Source organism: Sus scrofa, chromosome 16 (assembly GCF_054392235.1).
Source record: "Sus scrofa isolate SSC_HxYL_T2T_F1_AM1 chromosome 16, Sscrofa_HxYL_maternal_Yorkshire_Landrace_v2.0, whole genome shotgun sequence".
Taxonomy (NCBI): Eukaryota; Metazoa; Chordata; class Mammalia; order Artiodactyla; family Suidae; genus Sus; species Sus scrofa.
Window position 1 is genome coordinate 58,027,594 of NC_139398.1, and position 18,551 is coordinate 58,046,144.

The 18,551-nt window shown below is 40.6% G+C and overlaps 1 protein-coding gene across 1 annotated transcript in view; it reads left to right on the forward strand.

Annotated features, from left to right (window-relative positions):
• The window catches only part of LOC146395592 (uncharacterized), a 795,612-nt gene that overhangs the window by 525,075 nt on the left and 251,986 nt on the right, over positions 1-18,551 (forward strand). The window contains exons 8-10 of the mRNA XM_085002420.1: positions 6,888-6,980; positions 9,013-9,060; positions 9,986-10,218. Of these exons, the coding sequence (XP_084858546.1) occupies positions 6,931-6,980; positions 9,013-9,060; positions 9,986-10,178 (291 nt within the window). The 5' untranslated portion in view covers positions 6,888-6,930 and the 3' untranslated portion in view covers positions 10,179-10,218. Of the gene's footprint in view, positions 1-6,887; positions 6,981-9,012; positions 9,061-9,985 lie in introns of the transcript that reaches the window.

Below are 18,551 nucleotides of genomic sequence, written 5' to 3' on the forward strand. Positions count from 1 at the left end.
TCTCCTAAACTGAAAACACTTCACATTAAGCAATGTTGCTTAAATCTACCAGCGATTCTATATCCATTTTTTTCAGATATGTAGCCAACCATTTTTTTTGCAGGTGGGCATTTTATAATTGATAGTTAAGCATTTTTACAAACAGCTTATTTAAAAAAATAAAATATTAGCCAAACATACATATCTTGATTGTACATTTTTTGGGAAATTATCATAAATTAATCCTACTCAGGATTAACCTTCAGAATATATTTGCCCCATAGTTTTGTGTTTAGCTAATCCCTGGCCACATCCAGTTTTATGTTTACATATTTTAGAATTTCCAGTAGTACAAGAGTTACTTGACAAAAATATTTTCTCCTTTTGAGACGATTCAGAATGGCTGTATTGCCCACAACCCTCTTTGGGGAGAGTGAGGATCATAGGGGGAGCCCTTCCCCACACAACCCCTGTCATCCTGCCTCAGCCATTTTTATGGAAGATGAGCACCAACCTCAAGCCTGGGTGGAGTGAGCCAGTGGCCCGTGAAGCCTTCTGAATCAGCACCTCCACCAACAGCAGTGTCCTAAATCAGGGCCTTACTTAGGAAGGGAGTCATCAGGAGTGGCAGGATCTCTCAAAACAAAGTGGATGGTAAGCCTCCCAGCACTAAAAGAGAGAGCAAAAGATGCCTTCTGCTAAGGGATAGTCCAGGTTATAAAGTTCCTGGGGATGTGACATCTGAATTACTCTTCAGTTCCTGTGGCCTGGCTAGACAGCTCTTAAAGCTGTGTCCTGTTCTCCCCTAATGCTCTCAATAAGGAAAGTAACTTAAACAACCATGTTCCTTGCAACTGAAAGAAACTGACTCAACACCCTTAGCAAATAGAAAAGGAGGAAGACATTTAGTCATTCAGCAAATGGCATTTGAATGCCAGTCACATGCAAAGTATTAGGGAGGCACCCACGATTAAGATAGAACAAGGTGTCTGTTCTCATGGAACTTACAGACCTGTGAGGTGGAAAAAAATGAGTAAGACAGATAGCAGATGGTGCTAAGGGCTATGCAGAAAAGTAGAAGGTGGCCTTGGGACAATGGCTGGGTGAATATTTGGGATTGGGGAGTCAGGTAAATCTCTATGCAGAGGTGTCACCTAAGCTGAGACCCAAGTGGCAAGAGCAATCCATTTGAGAAATAAGAGAAGAGACACCAGTTAACAGAAAAGCTCTAAGGTGGTAATGTGTATATTGGAGAAACAGGATGACAGTGTGGTAAGGGAGAAGCTTCTGTATTGGGGAGGCAGGCTGGGACTAGGTCACACTGGGCTTTGCCTGGCCCAGGAAGGATGTTTTAATTAGATGAGAAGCTATTTGTAACATAGAAACAGGGGCTGATGTGGTATGATTTATGTTTTCAAAAGCTCACTTTGTAGCGCACTGGCAGAGGGGAGGGTGTGGTAGTACTGAAAGCAGGTAGATCAGTTACGAAGCTGCTACAGTAATCCAGTACAAAATGATGGCATCATAGGGAAGAGTAGTTGCAGGATAGGTGCAGAGCATTGGGGATCTAGGATATGCTTCATAGGGAGAATCCTTAAGACCTGTTGATGGATTAGCTGGCTGAGCATAAATAAGAAGAATGAGGGAAACATTAAACTCTAAATTTTCCTGGAAAATTTAAACCAAAGAATGTCACTTTTCTTTTCATTGAATCACTAAGTCCTATTGAGAAACAGGTAGCAAATATATTGAGCAATAATAGGCTCCAAGACTTGGCTTTCTAAATCACCGTGGGAAGATTTGATTGTATTGAGTGTTCTAGTTTAGAGAACACTTTATCATATGCCAGGTATCTGGAAATTTCTGTTCCATGTGCCTTGTATCCCACTGACACTGATATGGTAGAAGTGAACTGCAAACAGAATGGGTTCCTGAAGGTCTAGGAGAATCTAGGGCATTTCCATAACTAAGATAAAGTTCCTGTAACAGCTTATACTTCTTCACATTGTGCTGTATGGTGTAGTTGTGTACGGCTTCTTCTCCATGTCCTATGAGACCAACATGAAGACAAAGCTCAAATGCATTTTTCTCACCACACTTACATGGTTTTGGTGGTGCTGAATGGGTTAGCGAAAGAATCAATGAGTAAAAGAGTCAGTCAATCCTAAGGATCTGGCCCTTGGTTAGTTCTCTCTTGAAACACACAGTTTCTCTAACTTCAACCCATTTTCTTGCTTAGTCCCAGCTTTGGTTTTTGTCCCAAAGAATTTTTCTGACTGTTGGTTCTACATCTGGCCTATGCATATTTCAACCCTAATCTGAGCGTCGTCTTTATTACTCAACTCTTTTCTGACTACATTAGACATCTGCATAGGATGGACATCCACATAGGATGTTTGTGAAAACCTTCTATTAAGATAGGAGAAGGTTGGAGTTCTTGATGTGGTGCAGTAGGTTAAGAATCCAACTACAGCATCTTGGGTCACTGCAGAGGTAAAGGTTTGATTCCTGGCCTGGTGCAGTGGATTAAAGGATTCTTCATTGCTGGAGCTACAGCACAGGTTGTAGTTACAGCTTGGATTCGGCCCTCAGCCTGGGAACCTCCATATGTTTTGGGTACATCCATTAAAAAAAATAAAGAAAGAAGACAGAAGGTTTACTCTCAGAATTCTTTAGAGTAGATATTCTAGGTTCTATTATCATTAATATATGAGGATGGAGGAATGTACCACTCCACTTATGATGCTGGTCAAGGCTCTACAATATCTCCTTTTAGCTTCAAAGTGAATCTGAAGCCATTACAGTCTGTCTATTTTGGGACCTAGATAACACATTTTGAAGTGCTTCCCGCAGAGCAATTCAGAGAAGAGTACAATGTATCATTTAAGTACAAAATATTGACTATTTCCATAATGAAAAAGTACAGAGAGTTCCACGTATGTTTATCCTTTTATTGCAAATTGCCACAACCTGGTCAAAAAATTCTCCCTGTGGTGGCAGGATATCTGCCAGTAAATGAGTCTGTTGAAAGGGCCACACCAAATTCAGCACCATGGGCCAAGCCTGACCACAGCTGAGTGGTGTGAAGAGGGCTGACAGCCGCGTGGTCACCACCCAGGCCGGAGAGGAAAGCAGTGTGAGGTGTTGACGGAAAAATTCAGCTTCCCTCTCTTCCAAAAATGATGAGCAAAACCAAAATGGAGCTTTCTCTACTAAGTTTTAAAAGACAGCTTGCATTTTTCAGAATGAAAATATTTTCTCAGCTTTTGCATCTTTATGTCTTTTTATGTATTTCTTTCTGCAGGATGTCTTTTTAAAAGCTCATATTTGCTTAGTAATAATTATATGTTTATATTGAGTTTAGTTAACTGTGATATTAGTTTCCTAGGGCTACCATAACAATGTACCACACACACCGAGTGGCTTAAATGATGGAAATTTCTTCTGGAGGCTAGAAACCCAAGAGCACGGTATTGCCAGGATAGGTTCTTTCTAAGGGCTGTGAGAGGAGAATCTGTTGAAGACGCTTGCTCAGTATCTGGTGATTGGGTTGTTTGCTGGCGATCTTTGGCACTGATTGCTTATAGAAGCATGACCCTGGACTTTGTCATCAGCTTCATGTGGCATTTTTTCCCTATGTGCAAGTATCTGTACCCAAACTTCCTTTTTTTTGGCTTCTTAGGGCTTCACCCACAGCACATGGAAGTTCCCAGGCTAGGGGTCAAATTGGATCTACAGCTGCTGGCCTACACCACAGCCACAGCCACAGCAGCATGTGATCTGAACCACATCTGTGACCTACACCACAGCTCATGGCAATGCTGGATTCCCAATCCACTGAGTGAAGCCAGGGATCAAATCTGCATCCTCATGGATACTGGTCAGATTTGTTTCCACTGCACCACAATGGGAACTCCAAATTTCCCCTATTTACAAGACGCTAGTTACCTTGGGTTAGGGCCCACCCTAATGAGCTCATCTGAACTAATTACATCTGCAATGATTCTATTTCCAAAGAAGGTCACCTTCAGAGGTACTGGGTATTAGGATGTCAAGATAAGAATTTGGGGGAGATATAATTCAACCCATTCTGCATTGCACCATTCTGAAAGGCAGAGTTTGTGTCTTATGACCCTAGGGTCAGGCATAGGGACTTACACTTAGTAAGCATTCAATAAATCATGATGGAATGCCTTAGACAATTGTGGTGCAAAATAAATAGATGCCTACGTCCTAGAGCCAAAAAGTACTATGAGGCAAATCCATGATGACAGTTTCTTATTTGAAGCTAAGGCCTTGAATTTGCACAACTCTAACTGTGGGATGATCCTAAAATTCTCCGATTCCGAATAAGTCTTCAATTTCTATTGGCAATAGTGTAGAACCAAAGAACTCCAAAGGGAAATATAGAAAAGGAGGTCAGGGTCAGCTGGGGAAATCTTTGGGATCCATCTCTACTCCCTACCAGCTTTAACTCCATACAAGACAGACACAAGAAGTTGATAATCAGATGAAATTAAAAGGAAAAGTAAGACAAACAAAAAGCAAATGAATGAAAAAGAGACGCTAAACCAGTAAAGTCAGCTTTGTTAAAGGACAAACACTCAATGACCAATAGCAATGTCTAGTTAGAATGAGTGGAAACTATAGGTTGGGTTAAAGTTGAGGTTATGTCTCTTAAGTCTCCCTTCCCGCATGACTCTGACTCCCTTCTGCCAGGTCAGCTACAGGAAGAAGAGTATTAGAACTTGGCTGTATGGGCCTTAGTTACTTTACATAAGCCCCTTCCTCCAAAAAAACCAAAAATCAACAGTTATACTTTTTGACAGCATTGACTTAAAGATTCATATATCAACAATATATAGTAAAACATCATTTTTTCATTTTTTCTTCTGATTTTAAAAGCAGTTAAAACATAGCTGTGGGTCTAAAAGTATTTTGAGCCAGAGGAACTTGCCTGCCTCCTCGATCTAAGGAATAAGTCAGCCCTGCACGGCCAGATCAGCCTTTTCAAGGCAAGCCTTGGACCTGAACCCTAGTGTATGACTTACATGATGGCAGAAAAGAGAAGGATGCCCATGGTCTCTCATACCCTCTTCCAAGAGGCAGGCAGTGAAGATGTGAGGGTAGCCTCTTTCCTGCTTCTGAGGCAAAGTGACCCCTCTGACTGGTTAGTGAGGGAAGCCCAGTGCAAGTTCTGCCATCTGTCCAGTTCCACTGGAGCAGGACAGAGGCGAGGTTCCTCTCCACCTCTGCTGGCTTCAGACTCCACCCTCCTTCCTTCCTCCCCTGCCCTCCTATTCTCCCCACATTCAGGTTAAGCAGAGAAGCAGCAGAGGCAGCCTGGGCGGATAAGATGGGCTTCCTCAGCAGGGAGTGAGAAGCAGGGGAAAAGAAGGCTCTTGAGGGAAATTCTTCTGTGGTCCTTCAAAAGAGAGTCCCTGGCTGAAGGATGGAAAGTGAAAGGGAAGGAGAATTGGATCCATGATTTGGTCTACACATTTTTCTCCATGTTTTACATTCGTTTTCATGTTTAATTCTAAGAACAACACTGCCCGGAGGCATCACCATTGCCTCTCTTAGTGAGAGGAAGAAACGGCGTTGTTAAGGGCCAGAGTCTAGATTTGAGTTTAGGGTTTTCTAGCTCTCATGCCTGTATGTAGGATTTTCGTCTGTTCAGATTTAGTTGCCAGTTCACTTCAAGAAAATTTATAATGGAGACAGAGTGAGAGGAGAAGTTTAAAAAAAAATTCCGTACATGAGAGATTTGCCTTTGCCGGTTGACTCTTGGAAGGTTTAACTCTCACTCTGCATCTATCTGCATGCTTTTCTTTTTTTTTTTTTTTTGTCGTTTGTCTTTCGTTGTTGTCGTTGTTGCTATTTCTTGGGCAGCTCCCGCGGCATATGGAGGTTCCCAGGCTAGGGGTTGAATTGGAGCTGTAGCCACCGGCCTACGCCAGAGCCACAGCAACTCGGGATCCGAGCCGTGTCTGCAACCTACACCACAGCTCACGGCAACGCCGAATCGTTAACCCACTGAGCAAGGGCAGGGACCGAACCCGCAACCTCATGGTTCCTAGTCGGATTCGTTAACCACTGCGCCACGACGGGAACTCCTGCATGCTTTTCTTGCCCACAGTTCGCTACCAGCACCTTCCTGACATGCCACTGATCACTAGTAGAAATTCAACGCTGCCTGTCAATTTGGTGACTACCACAACCTTTGCTCCACGAAGAGGCTGGACTAAGGAAAAGCCTTGGTTTTCCACCACTGGATCATGATCCTCTTTGAATTATGTTTTTATTTAAACATCTTTGCTCAGAAAATCTGCTCTGATCCTTAACATACCTTCATAGTAACAAACACTTCAACACATTGCTGGCTTTGTGAATTCAATAGGGACTTTTGAGTGCATCAATACCTTTGTTAAAAACAAACAAAATAAAACAAAACAACACTTAACAGGCCCACTGTTCTTCAAGATTCTACTCTTCATTTACAAACCTCAGAAAACCAAGTGCTAGACAGGCTGCCCCAAATACCATGATTAATTAGTTACTAAGCACAAGAGTTACTGTGTGTAGTTTGGTCAGTTTTTCATTATTTGGTTTTCTTTGTAAATGGCTTTACTCCTTTTGAACAATTTCTTCTAAGCTCTTTTTTTTTTTCCGCTTTAAACACATAAATTCAATGACTAGTTCTTGTGTAAGGTGTGGTTTGCAGATACCCTCTCTTTATTATAAACACAGTATATATACTTATTCTATTTTAGAGGCCAAAGTACTTGTAAAATTTGTAAAGTTTTTAAGTTTTCTTTAAAATTAAAATACTTCACAGTGTGTAGGTACTTGCAAACATAGATCTCAATAGGAAAGAATTTTAAAATTAACCTATGAAATTGTCCCAGGATGTGAAAAATACCACATAATAGAGAGAAGACTAGTCCCAGCATGCCCCAAGGGTGCTCTCTTCATCCTGACCTTTGGGACCAGACCATCAGGTAAGCTGCTGCTTCTCAGTAGGAACCCTCTGCTCATGTCAGGCAGAGCTCATTAGCCACTCACAAGCCACGATGAAGTCTCTGCCTCCCAAGATGTTCTGCTTCCTCTTTCCTCAACATCGCCGGGATGCGTTTAGCTTATCACATTCTGCAAATGTGGTTAACTGTCACCCAGTGAATTATGATGCTTGATATCACTCTGGCTTAAAAACATTTTCTTTAAGAGAGATCTAGCTCCTAAAATGGGTTTAACATAATATAATAATATAATACAATACAATATAATATAATATAACATAATATAATATAATATATTGTGATTTGTAATAAATACATGTGTTCCATTTTAATCCTATTTCTGGGAACTCCTAAAACTCTTGGAATTTCCTAAGGGCAGTGGGAATGTCTTTTATTATATTTGGTATTTTGTCTTCAGCTATTGAGATCACTTGTAGCATAAAGGTGAAAGGAGTATCCTGTTATACCTAACAAGCCCCTTTCAACCATGCCTGAGGAAGTTAATGAGGTGATTTTTGGAAGTCCCCTCAGGAAAAGGGCTGGTTACTGGGGGAACAACAAGGAATAGAGGGTTCTAATTTAGCCCCACCCATTTAACTTTAGGAGTGTGAGGGGGGTTGGAGGTTCAATCATTCAGACAATGGCCAATGATTTAATCACTCGTGCCTATGTAAGGAAGCCTCTACAGACCCCTAAAAAGATGGGGTTTGGAGAGCTTCCGGGTTGGTAAATACACGTAAGGATTGGGAGAGTGGAGGGCTCAGAGAGGGCATGCAAGTTTTGTGTCTTTTCCTACATACCCCATTTCTATGTGTCTCTCTATCTCTCTGTTCCTGAGTTATATTCATTTATGATAATGAATATATGATAGGTATGCATACAACTAAGTACTCATTTAAATCTGCAAATATTCTCAATTAATGCCTGACTCTAACTTTGATTTTCATTTATTGACAAGCCCTAACTTGCCTGACCATTCTTAAAACTTCAGACCTGTTCGGATCAAAGCTGACTGACCATGCCTCCACGGCCAGATATTCCATTAAAATTGAAGTAATAGTTTTAAGGTTTTAAAAACATTACTGGTGAATAGAATATTGGCCAGTAATGTTCATCCTTATTTAAAGTCATAGCTCAATGTATTATGATTTGACTTGGATAGTCTTTATTCCTCTCACTCACCCCACACAATACATGATAGAACCTCTTTTAATTAAGATGAATTAAAGTTGCATCCTGAGAATTTCAGAAATTCTCACTTAAGATCATTGATAATCCATTTGCTTTTTCTGTAACTCAGAATGTTAATGTCAAATTTGTATTTTCCCATGGTGACACTAGTGTCTGAAAACTTACCCTAGCTCAAAAGACAAAATACCAACCCTTCCACATAGTTGTTTAGAACCGCCTGATCAACAGAAAGTCAGGGATGCCCACTGGATTTGTACCACTGCTCACTTGCTTCCTGTCCATGCCACCCTCCCAGCTCAATCCCCTCCAGGCTTCTCAGCTCCTGTGAAAAGAAGGATGTGTTTTTCAAGGTTTTGAGTCTGGGAATCTCTGGGTCCCATCGCCTATTGGGTCACCTACTTTAACCAGTCCCTTCAAGCTCCTCATTTTTTTAAAAAAAAAATTTTATTATTATTTCTCCAATAATTTTTTTCTACTGTACTGCATGGTGACCCAGTGACACATACATGTACACATTCTTATTTCTCCCATTATCATGCTCCATCATAAGTGACTAGACATAGTTCTCAGTGCTACACAGCAGGATCTCATTGCTAATCCATTCCAAAAACAATAGTTAGCGTCTATTAACCCCAAGCTCCCAATCCATCCCACTCTCTCCCCCTCCCCCTTGGCAACCACAAGACTATTCTCCAAGTCCATGAGTTTCTTTTCTGTGGAAAGGTTCATTTGTGCCATATGTTAGATTCCAGGTATAAGTGATACATGGTATTTGTCTTTCTCTTCCTGACTCTTTTTTTTTCTTTTTTTTTTCCTCCTCTAGCTCTTTGGAAAGAGTGCCTAAGCAACTAATCATTGTTATAGATTTCCTGTAAGTGTTTTACATGTTGAAAGTATGTGAACATTTGTGGAGAAACTGTGATTTGAAAATCAGGCAAACCTGAAAGGCCTGAGAGAAACCCCCTGTATTCCCTGAATCCCAGTTTGAAAACCTTGACAATGAGTCATTTGCCTGCAGCAAATGAAGGATGGAATTTTCCAAGAGATGACAATTTTTTAGAAAACAGACCTTGTGGGCAGTTCCCTTGTGGTGTAGTATGTTAAGGATCTGGCATTGCCTAAGCAGTGTCACAGGCTGCAACTGCATTGTAGGTTTGATCCCTGGCCCAGGAACTTCTACATTCTATGGTTGCAGGGGAAAAAAAAAAGGAGGCCTTGTGAAAAATGATGGAGATGTAGGCACTTTTCAAAGCTATCTCTTGATTTCCATTTAGGCCTAATCTTTTGTTTCATTTAGCCTGAATACGATGGGTTTGAATAATTTTCATACTAAATTAATAGCTATTTAAACAGTTGATTACCTTCAGAGATTATTTACTCTTAGTCTTTTGACATGGGTTAACTCATAATTTTTTGTGCTCTTTTAGTTTTTTTTTTTTTCAGTCAAAGAGGCAGTAAAAGGATTGAGCCTCTTTAGAAAAGAACAGCGTAAATACGGATTGCCTTTGCTAGGATGTGTATGATGGTGTGAGTTTGCCTGTTAGGTTCTCCATCAGTGTCCAAGCTTAAGAACTTGTTTGTGTGTGGGCATCACCATGGGATGGCATCCCCTCTGTGACCTCCTCTCCCCTCGAGGGTGGAAGTATATAGCGAACAAGAATTGAACTAATGAAAAACAGGAGTTTGGTGTTGCCGGACTATGTTGAAAAAGGTGGAGTCTAAAAAAAAATATTTCTCCTGCCAAGACAGTATTGTGGAAACTGATTATTTTCCTTCTGCCTATTTCTGATTCTCAGTGTGAAGCGAAAGCAAAGTTTTAAAACTTTTTCTCCAGTGCAAAGAAAATATATTTCAGAAAATCCCTATCTAGAAAATAATGCAATTAAGAACTACCTGACTGTGAGCATCCCTAGCTGGCAACAACAACCTCATGGCTTCGCATCAAGATCTGCATGCGAATTAGGCTGCTCTGATCAGCCAAAGCAATGAACGACTTGGCCTTTTAATAAATAAAGAAGTATTCAAACGGTCGTAAATATTCTTTGAAATTATAAATGTGGGAGACTTTATGAGATGCAAGTGGGTGTTAAATCGTCCAGCAAACAAGGCCTGAGCAGTTGGAGTGCTTTAAAATTGGGAGATTTAAAATTGGGAAAGTTGGGGGAAAATTAAATCTACCAAAAGACCATCTCCGTTTGTTTCAAAGATGTATGTTTCTTAAAATCTTTTCGGCTCCCTCGTTTGGAAATACGAAGAGATGTGAATTCATTATTTTTTAATTGACTTATTGACATACAATATGAAAGTTATATAACATAGTGATTTAATATTTTACACATTATAAAATTATTGCCTACATCCCCCTTCCCCTTCCTCTCTGTCGGCCACCAGTTTGTTCTCTGTATCCACAAGTCTGTTTCTGTTGTGTTTCGTTTATTTGCTTGTTCTGTGAATTCTTTCTTTTTTTTTTTTTTTTTTGTCTGTCTTTCATCTTTTTAGGGCCACACCCATGGCATATGGAGGTTCCCAGGCTAGGGGTCTAGCCTAAACCAGAGCCAGAGCAACACCAGATCCGAGCCGTGTCTGTGACCTACACCACAGCTCATGGCAACGCAGGATCCTTAACCCACGAGTCCAAGGATCAATGTGAATTCATTTTTATACATCTGGCATATGTAGGCTGCCATTTAGTATTATGGCAACTTTAAAAACTCACTTAAGCCAAAACAACTGTTTAGAAAGATTAACTTTTACTTTAAAAGCTATGTAAAAGTTATTATGTGTATGTTAATGTGTGATACTCAGGAAATTATTATTTTCTGGTGAGTTCAATTTAATTAATTAGATATTTACTCAATGGCTTTATATGTACAGGCCAATGTTATGCATTATTAGAAAAATTAACTTGATGTGTTGTTACTCTATGTATACTTCCTGGGAGGCAAGGTATTGGAAATAATTTTAATATGGAAACACTTTTCTCAAAGCACTAGCATTCATTAAAGTACCAAATTGATATTGACCAAATACTTAAATGTTGCAGAGACTAACCAATAGGGGTAGTTAGGGCTTGTAAGAAAAGATAAAAGTGGACAATAGAGATGAATTAAGAATATTTAATTGGTAGAAAAATTAGTAGAATTTTGGTTGATAAAGTGAGAGCAGAGATAGCTAGCTCATGCAGAGAATAAGCACCAGTGAATTCGTGAGTTATTTCCCTGATTATCCTTTTTCAAAGCATAATGTATCATGCATCTGCCATTAGTAAGGTTAATGGATCAATTAGTATCTCTCAGTGATTTGTAAATAGTGGACCATTCCTTTCTCAATATGTATATTATTACAGTGGTGGGCTTGTTCCATAAACAGCTGTTTTTTGTTTTTTGTATTTTTCGGTTTTTTTTGTTTTTCTCACCAAGGGCTAGTAGTATGTGTAGATGCCATTAAGTGGTATTTCTGTGAGCTAGCTCTCTCTGTACTTTTGACAGTCTTGCTCCATAATTTGCACGGACCAGTGCAAAATGAAAATGGGGTCCTTCTGTTCAAAAGTTATTAAGAATTTCAAGATGATGACAACAGAGCACTAAACCTAAGTATGGAACCCTTTTAAGCAAGGGGTCCTGCACAAATGTACCAGACACACACCCATGAAGCTAGTCCTGCTGATGGGGACAGCCAAATCACTGTAAATAAATTGTGATTAAGGCCAAACCTCTAAATCTAGGCACAGTCAACTAGTGTGCTAATTATCGATGAGCAATCAGTTAATGATCATTTATATATACATTATCTATCCATCTACAACATAAGTATGAATTTGTACAAAATTTAACATCGTAATTTCACATATATATGATTAAAATATGTAAAATAGAGTTTTGAAAATCTCTGGTATAATAGCCTTGGGCAAACCAACTAGAGAAAATTCATTTTCCACTATTCATAAATCATGTTATGCATCATATGGGACATCACTGAACAAATATTCTCTGAGTACCTATTCTGTGCCAGATATGTTTTTGCAGTGCAGGGAGATAACAGAGAATGAAATAAAAAGATTCCTTGCTCTCAGAGAGCTTTCACTCTATTGAATTTCTGAAATTGTGACTGATTTGCTCAGCCATTACTTTGCAGTTTTGCTTTCATCTTCAAACTCCTGGCCTTCCTGCCTGAATTAAGACCAGAAGCAAAAGTATCAAAACTTCGTTATTCTTGTCACTGTTTCGAACTGAGTAGAACCAGGACTCTCTGGAAAAGAATGTGCTGAAAGTCTGTCCTTGAGAGGTTTCCAAGCTGAAGACACTCAGAGGAGCACTTCCCCTGAAGCCAACAGGCTCATTTGCTAACAGCGATTCACAGGGAAAGAAGACAGCCAGCTTATCTTTGGTGAGAGGACAGCTCTCATAACACTGAGTGACACAGGATGGCCCTGAAAGTCAATAGCATCCCTCTTGAAAAATCAACAACCCTTGCTTTTCCCCTTTCCAAAGAATTTACTGGTCGGTTTTGGCCTTTCTGTGCCACATTCCATTCCAGAACCCCAGCTAAAATGTTCTCAAGGGCTGACCAGAGATTCCTCCTCCTTTCTCTGGGCTGGTACAACTTGACCGCTGCTTGACATCAAGGTCAACTGGAGACTGGGAACAGTTATGTAACTGCATTATAAATTGAATTAGAGCTGTACATGAGCCCAGACCAAGTAACCAGGGCAGCTCCAGGCAAGAGCAGCAACGTGTCCCCAGGAGACAACATTGGAGGAATCGCTTTCTGGTGAAAGGAAATAATGCATCACAAGCAAAATAAAGTCTCTGCTCAGTCCAAGTCCAGGCAGGCTGCTGCCATGTCACGTGAGGAGCAATGAAGAGGCATTAACGGCAAAGGGAGCTGGTGGCAGTGTGGCAGTGCTGAAGAAGAACCATGCATAATACACACACACACAGAATGAGAAAAAAAGTCAGTTTTAACATCAGAACAGACGCCACCCATACAAGAGAACTAAGAAGGCTTACTCATGGGGAGGAGAAATGCCTCTGGCAATCACCTCTGCATTGGAGGATGGGCAGGAGAACTCACCACAGGATAGTCAGTCCCCCTGCTACCAGCAACCAGTTGTTCCAGAGAAAAAATGTCCACACAAGTCTTAAAGGTGAGGGCTGAAACATCTTTTGATGCCTCTGATGACCCAAGACTTTCTCCCCTAAAGTAAGGTGTCCTGCTAGAGAGAAGGGAAAATAGTAGGTAAGGTTTTTCACAGACAAATAAATAAAGAAGAAAGTTTAGAAAAGATGAAAGGTTAGCTATGACCCTATTATGACCGTGGTCTATGCTAGCATGACCATCTTTAGAAACAAATGAGGAGAGGCAAAATAAGGGAAAGCTGAAAGTTTGTACTGTGTAGTCCACTGATGGGACCTAACCATTGTTCCATCTCTTACTAAGCCTTTGAAATGTGGCCAGGTTCTTAAACCCCTTCTAAGCTCCAGTTTCTGCACAAAAGGGTAATTACAGCACCAACCTCAAAGGGCTTTTGTGAGATTCAATACATCCAAATGCCGTAGTGTTTGAAAATTAGTCACATGAAGACTTGCAAATACTAAGAAAAATAACTAATAGTTATTGAATGTTTTAAGTGGCTTACATGTATTAGCCCATTTAATTTTCACAATAATCCTATGAAAGACACAGAGAGATTTAGAAAATTGCCCAAGTTGGCACATCTATTAAGTAGTAGAGTGAGGATTTGAACTTAGGCTATGGCTTTTGCATTCATGTTCTAACATAGGATGTGTTAATGAAGGAATTGGGGCTCATGAAGTTATATATGCAAAATAAATAGTAGGTTTTAATATGTGGCAAAGCCTCTACCCTAGAGGTGTTTATTGCCCATGTTATATATTTCCACTAGAATCAGTGTTCTCTAGACATTCCCTCTGAATGTGTGCCAAGGTGGCCATGTTCTCAAGTGTGAGCTTGTACAGAAGATGTTCTTTTGCTTTATCCCCGGAATAGGGCAAAATGACTCTCAACATATAGTAATTTAAGAGGCCTGTTGCACAGTAGGTCAGTGCATGAACTCTGCAGTCAGACTGCCTGGGTTTGCATCCCAGTACTAGTGCTGTGTCTGGACAAGTCACTATACTTACCCAGCCTCAATCCCCCCTTATTGCAGAAAGGGATAGTGCAATAATGCTTACTTCCTGGGCTTGTGGTTAAGATTAGATGAGTTAGTGCATGTAAAAGTGCTTAGCACAATACTTGGAAAATCCTAAGTGTTCCATCATGTTGACTGTGATTGATTTTTTGCCATTCACCCTACCAAGCCCAGGGATACAGCAGCAACAGGCCAGGCTGCTGCTCTCATGGCTCTTCCATGAAACAAGGAAACAAGTACATAAACAACAAAAATGCAGATTGTGAAAAGTGTTACAGGGGACAATATCCTACAGACTGAGAAAATGGCTCTCTGAGGAGGTGACAGTTAAGCTAAGGCTTGAGGAATAGGTGGTGAGCAGGGGTTCAGAGTACCCAGGAGAGGAAAAGGAAATGCAAAGCCCCTGATGCAAAAAGGAACTCACCACATTTGAGAAAGAAAATGAAAGCTGTGGTATTTTATGAAGAGTAACAGGGGCCTTGGCCAGGCTGGAGCTGGGGTTCACTTGGCTCTGTTGAGGAGAGGAGGGCAATGCCTTGCCTTCCTGAATTGTGTTTTCATCCATTGATTGACACTGGGTCTGAGGACCATCCTGGAATTGAAGCCTATTCACCTACTGGGATTCAGTCACAGTATGTGTCAGCTAGACTGAGGTGGCCCCAACAAGGAAAAACAATTCTTTAAAAAGTGAACCTAACCAGAATCAAGCTTGAGCACTGTGGGAGAGTGAAGGTTCCAGGTTAAATATGACAAAGAGACACGGTAAGTCATCTCAACCCAGACAACCTTGGCTTGTGTTTGCTCACCAGGAAGAAAGTCACGGGACTCACATACCCTTATTGGGGAACCCTCCTCCCCTAGGACCCAGATAAGCAAAAACTAAAGTGTCCCCTTGTCACTTTGTGAGAGCAGTGGCAAGATCTCCAGCTCTAAGGCATAACTGTCATCCAGTTTCTCCACCACAGGTACCATGAATGGGAACTATGGATTTACAGCTCTGTGAAACTGGCTGCCACATAAAGAATACAGTTTTAAGAACAAGTTTTAACTGCAGAGACTCCAAAGCACTCCTTTGGCTGGCCAGCATTGGCAAGAGATAGCAGAATCTGATTTGGGGGCACATGTATATCCCCATGGATCCCTGGAAATATCTATAGAGGGGGGTCATCTAGACTTAAGCAGGTGGGAGTTTAGAACCAGTACCATACACTTGGGTACTCATGTTAAAAAGTGGTCACATTTCAGACAATTTTAAATATATCTGTATATTCAAACTTAAACTGAGAATCATTGAATAGATGAAAACTCTAAGGCCATCTCATTTCCCTTTGATAACACCTTCAGTTTGTTGCTTATTGGACTTCCTAGAAAGTGGTCATGAGAGAAGAAAGGGTGATGTTTAGAAAATAAAGCAGAAGCATGGAAGCCAAGGCCTCAATCTCTCATCGAAGTTAGATGGCAATGGCCAGGATGGGTATGACTTTACTTCTGATGGAAGACATCTGCACCCTCCACTCAACTACTACCCTGGGTTTGCACAACAACATAAGATGAGTTTAACATACCTGACATGGCATGGAGACATGTTTGATTGCTCTCTCGTCAAAAATGACTTGTCTGGCATCAGTTACCCCTGGCCCCCAGATCTCAATGGATGTGCTTTCCCCCATAAACAAGTACATGCCCGGATGATTATTAGATTAGATTATTTGATTTTTGAGAGCTGAGACTGCTTAATTTATCTTGGCTGAGTAATGTCTGCTGAATGAATGGATATATTTCACACTTTATTGTACTTACAAACCCCTTTCATTTCTTTTCTGACCTTCTCAAATACCAGATGAGAAGGGAAGACAGGCGAGCATTATTTTTACATAGTAGATGAATAAAATTTACCTTTGAAAGGTCAAAGGCTATGCTTAAAAATCTTGCTAATAGGAAATTGCAGAACCAGAACTAGAACCTGCATTTTCTGCTGCAAAATTCTCTTTTTGGCATAAAGTTCAGACACTTGTCACCTACCCAAAGAAAACCACCACCACAATTCACCTAGGAACTGCCTGAGCCTCTCATGGCAAATACCATTCAAAGATAGTTACATTTTATTCTCAACCTCCCTTCTTCCTGTTCCTTTCCAAAATAGAATACCAAGCTGACCACTAGACATGACATAACAAGAGCTCAGAGCTAGAGATAAGGAGATTCAGGCTTTTCTACAAGGCCTTCACATGCCAAAAATAAAGTACAGGAAGTGTTGTTTCTCCTAGAGGAACTTACAGTCTAATCTTCTCATTGTTTGAGGGTCTAATGAAGCAAACCCCCTCTGCTGTTGTCTGCAGTGCAGGTCACTGATGGGCTCTGTGGGGGTAAACAGCAGTCTGGGCAAACCACACCATTCTCAGAGTATGTTTCTCATCTTTGAACTCATCAGGTCCTAAAGTGAATTGAATCAATGAATTTACAATCATTCTTACATTACTGCTTCCCTTTTGCCCCTTCTTTGGTCTCTTTCCCAGTCTGTAGTCACTTCCTGGCTCCAGTCACCTCTAGGATCCTGTCCCCTATTTCCCTCAACCCCCAGCAATGCCCTGTCCAGACCCTATCCTGAAGCAAAGTAAGAAAACCTTAAGATAAGTTAAATGTGGCACTACCACCTGAAGCCTTTTCTTTCTTTTTTTTTTTTTTTTTTTTTTTTTTTTTTTAGTTTTCTACAGCATTTGAATGTACATTTAAGAGCTTTATTAGATGGTAACTTTTCCCTTTCTATGGGCTCCTGCCAGTACTTTGAGCAACTAGAAGGAAGTTCACTACCAAGTTTGTGTGGTGAATTTGGGGATAGGTGGGAGAAGAAGAAACGTTGAGTCTCATAAGGTGTGATTTAATTTTAAAAATGCTTACGCTGCTTTTTATAAGACTATCCATTTAACTAGATTTCTTTCTTGCTGACAAAAGAGGCAATTTCTGTGTATAAAATAAATCTTATTAAAACTCCTTCTCTGTTTCTGTCAAGGTGAAGGATACAGACCCCAGGAACAGCACACATTTGGATTCCTAGTGTGTGCAAATGATTGTTTATGGGATGCCGGGTGCCAAGACCCACAGAAAGCTCTTGTGCTGGCCTATAAAAGTAGAAGGAATGGAAAGCTTTTCCTGAGGCATAAAAAGTTTATTTTATTTCTTATTCTCTTTCACAGTGGTAGCTATTACTTCGTAATTTTCTCGACATTTTGTTGGCAGCCAAAAATGACAGAAATAATATCCCTTGCTTACAATGTTTAGTTCCAATTCATTTTGTTTAGCTCAAGTTGCCTCATATGATAAAGGCAGCAGCTGCTAGACTTTGTGCAGAGGTCTAAACCAGAGCGAGTTCCTTTGAGTGAGTCCTTAAACAGAAAGGCAGAGCAAGTTGCCTTTCCTTTCCTTTTTCCTGGCAGGATTTTGAGAACGCAGAGAATAGCGAGAAATGAATACAGCTTTAGTAATTATCATTGAAGTCTTTTCAGTGTCCAACTGAGTAAACAACCTCTTTCAAGCCAGTCAAGCACCATTTCACATAATTGTATCTGCGTGATGCTATCTACACAGCAGGCACTCATGAGTCATAGACACAAGTCAAGGTAGGTTAGGGTATGGGACCTGCGATAACCAAGTGTCTGAGAATGGAGGCAGTCTCCCAGATCTGGGACAGGCATGAGAAGTCACCAGGAGCCAGGGACCGTTAAGTCAATGGCTTAATCAAAACATGGAGTCAGAAATCCAGGCAGGGACCCAGAGGTCTGGGCATGTGCCAATGCCGGTTGCCAAGAGAAGTGGTGGCCTTGAAACCAGGGGCACAAATGTCAATAGATAAGATTGCTAACTACCCTAGTAAATGATCCTGAATCTGGAGGCGGACAGTAATCAATAGATAGTGGACAACAAATGCAACATGAGAAGGAGGTAGACTTTCATAGGCTGCTTCTGTTGAACAAGAAGCAGTAGCCTTGTGCGGCTTGCCTACAGCCTTCAGATGCAAATAAGCTAATGAGAGCACTGATGTGGGATATAGCTTTGCATGGAGAAATGCCTTCCTGAAAATGTTAGGCATTCATTCATGCCCTCTTTATTTAAAGAACTTAGAGAGTAAATTATGGAGAAGTCCAAACACTGAAATATTATGATTTGCTCTGAATATGACTATTTTTTCAAGTGAGAAAGCAGAGACCCAGATA